This window comes from Hyposmocoma kahamanoa, unplaced genomic scaffold (genome assembly GCF_003589595.1).
Source record: "Hyposmocoma kahamanoa isolate Upper Pololo Valley unplaced genomic scaffold, ASM358959v1 95797, whole genome shotgun sequence".
Taxonomy (NCBI): domain Eukaryota; kingdom Metazoa; phylum Arthropoda; class Insecta; order Lepidoptera; family Cosmopterigidae; genus Hyposmocoma; species Hyposmocoma kahamanoa.
This window is the reverse complement of record NW_020655047.1, coordinates 1-2852: the sequence shown is the minus strand read 5'-3', so window position 1 is coordinate 2852 and position 2852 is coordinate 1. Positions and strand designations below refer to the sequence as shown.

At 39.2% G+C, this 2852-nt stretch overlaps 1 protein-coding gene across 1 annotated transcript; it reads right to left on the bottom strand.

Annotated features, from left to right (window-relative positions):
• Positions 1-275: 275 nt before the first annotated feature.
• On the bottom strand, positions 276-1310 carry LOC113238447. Its single transcript, XM_026475280.1, has one exon. The coding sequence runs from the start codon at positions 1308-1310 to the stop codon at positions 276-278; it is 1035 nt and encodes a 344-aa protein (XP_026331065.1).
• Between the last annotated feature and the right edge of the window lie 1542 nt (positions 1311-2852).

The following is a 2852-nucleotide window of genomic DNA, read 5'->3' as shown; positions in this document are numbered from 1 at the left end:
GGTTTGCCGATTACACTTTTTACAATGCACACACTTTGTAAATTTTCATCTAAAAATTTAATTAATGTAAGCCGACTTGCACTGACACTGCATTCATTAAAAGTAGCATTTTTAAATACAGACCAAAACATCATTTTAAAAACAAATGTACAAGACAAAATTTTATTTGTTCTACAGAGTAAATATACTGAGAAAAATATTACAAAAGCCTTTATAATATACACAAAATTGCACTCTAATAAGAATGATTTTTGCATATTACACAATTCACATAGTCACTGTACTTGTTTAGCATGAGTATTGTTGAAAATACGGTCAATGTCCTCTTCGCATCTCACTCGATGAGTTGGTGAATCAGCAGAATCCGACTTTCTAGCAAAAATTCGACCTTCCCTCGTCCAGACAAACCTCCAGTTCATGGCTACACGAGCTGCCCGAGCTTTAGCGAACAGGATGCGGTTTGTTTTTGTTAACCTTTCATTTATGTAAACCTTCTTTGTATCATGCGATGGAAGTCCAAGACCAGTGGTGTCAGTGTTTCGACGCGACCGCGCCGCCCGGAGTAACTCGTCACGCACAGCCCTCCTGGACAGCCTGACGATAACACGGCGCGGGCCACGTGAATCACCCACTCGTGTCGGCCGCACCAATCCCTCTCGCGTCGCGCTCACGATGTCCCTGGTGTCCAGGTTTACTCCAATTTTAGCAGCAATGGTTGTGATCAAGTGTGCTGCAGACTCATTATGATACTCCGGCACACCGCCGATCTCAATGTCATTAATTATCGCTTCCTGTTCTTTTTCGTTTAGTTCGTACTGCAATTTGGCGATAGATTGCTGAAGTGATTCACATTTCTCTGGCGAGATGATCTGCGTTTTGAGAGCAAACAGTTCCGTGTGCAACTTAGAGTTTTCCGTCTGCAAAATCAGCACCTGATCCTTGATATTTTTGTAGCACCCTTCGACGTCCGATATCTTACCCTCCAAAAAATCAGTTGTGCGAGTGAAATCGAGCTTGAGTTGCTCAATTGCCGTCTTTATGTCCTTCGATATGGAGACACAGAAAGTGTCCAGTTTTGCATCAAGTTTTTCAAATCTGGCGTCGAATAAACTCGTTATTTGACTGATGTCAAACTGAGCAGATAACGAGCTTGCAGCAGAAGAAACCAACGCCGCAGGAGTTGTAGTGACAGCGCCCGCGCCGCCGGCAACCGTGGACCCAGCCGATGCGGTAGAAGCGAACACACCCTCACCCGTGTTTTTCACAAAATTTTCACACGTATTTGTATTTTCGATGGGCGATTGAAACATCTTCTTCGTTATTGGAGTTACCGGAGTTTCATCTCCATTATAACGACGCCTAGACACATTACAACAATTTTCACAGCTCCACTTTCTTTTTAACTGGTGTTTATTTTGAACGAAGTGCGCTTTGGTTATATTCAGACATTTAAAGTGATATGCAGAACGGCACACACAGCAAACAAGTGACTCACTTTCTATGTACTGAATGGCGATATTGCATGCTAGACAAATCATTTTTAATTGTTTATAAGAATTTTACTTTATACAAACTGTTTTTCACACTATTTGCAGTAGCAGGTAGGTTAAGCAAAAATATTGCACCGCTGAAAGAGCGAGATAACACCATACGTATGAATCGCGAGAGAAAGAGACAGTAAATACAAATGACGAAACGGAACGCAGGTTTAAATTAGGTTTTCAGTTTTCTTATTTTTTAGCACTATAATACTTGACAAATCACAACATGAATTTCACTGTCACTTGGTCTGGTTTATAGGCTTTATTTTGGTGTCTATTCTGACGTAAAATAAAACACTTATATAGCCAGGATTACACAGCGACGAACACTATTGAACTCTGAGTGAATTGAGACTGTATCAAAAGTTTTTGCGAGGTCTAGGTCTGAGGTTTTTGAGTTTTTCAAAGTCAAAGATTATTTATTCCATAGGTAAAATAAATTTACACTTGAAAACGTCACATTTAAGCTACTGCTCGTTCACTACGCTGACCTCTCTGAGAAGAATGAGCAAGAAACTCTAGAGATTGCTCTTGTCAAATAAACTTAAATGCACTTTAAATCAAATTTGTGTGGATTCTGGAGCCATGTCGTCTTTCCATACATCTTTATCTAACACGTAGTCTTCAATTTTGTAACATGATTTTTCGATCAAAATTTTTTTAATGTAGTTTTTAAACTTAGGAAATGATAAACTTAATATATGCTCCGGAATCTTATTGTAAAAACGTATACAGTTCCCCATAAAAGAGTTGTTTACCTTGGTTAAACGAAACCGTGGTACCATGAGTTTGGACTTAGCTCTTAGGTTAATATTATGGATATCTTCTTTCTTATTGAAATTATGTATATTTTACGGGCATATAAAATATTTGAGTAAATGTACTGTGATGCCACAGTCATGATACCAGTCTCCTTAAACTTTTCTCTGAGAGATACCCGAGAGCCTAGACGGTACACAGAACGAATCGCTCGTTTTTGCAATACAAATATGGTTTGAATATCTGCCGCTTTACCCCACATGAGAATCCCGTAGGACATTATACTATGGAAGTAACTAAAGTAAACTAGTCTAGCAGTACTAACATCGGTAAGCTCACGTATTCTGCGGACTGCGTATGCAGCGGAGCTTAATCTGCTGGCCAGAGACGATATATGTGGAAACCACTGAAGTTTACTATCTAAGGTCACTCCCAAGAAGACTGCTTTATTAACAAGGTCTAACTTTTCTCCGTTTATTTCTATGCTTGGACTAGTCGATTTTACGTTAGGTAATTCAAATTTAACACATTTTGTCTTCTTGGCATTAAGCA

What these genes read in the sequence shown, in the direction of transcription:
- LOC113238447 (XM_026475280.1), bottom strand. Translation starts at nt 1,310, where the DNA reads ATGTTTCAATCGCCCATCGAAAATACAAATACGTGTGAAAATTTTGTG.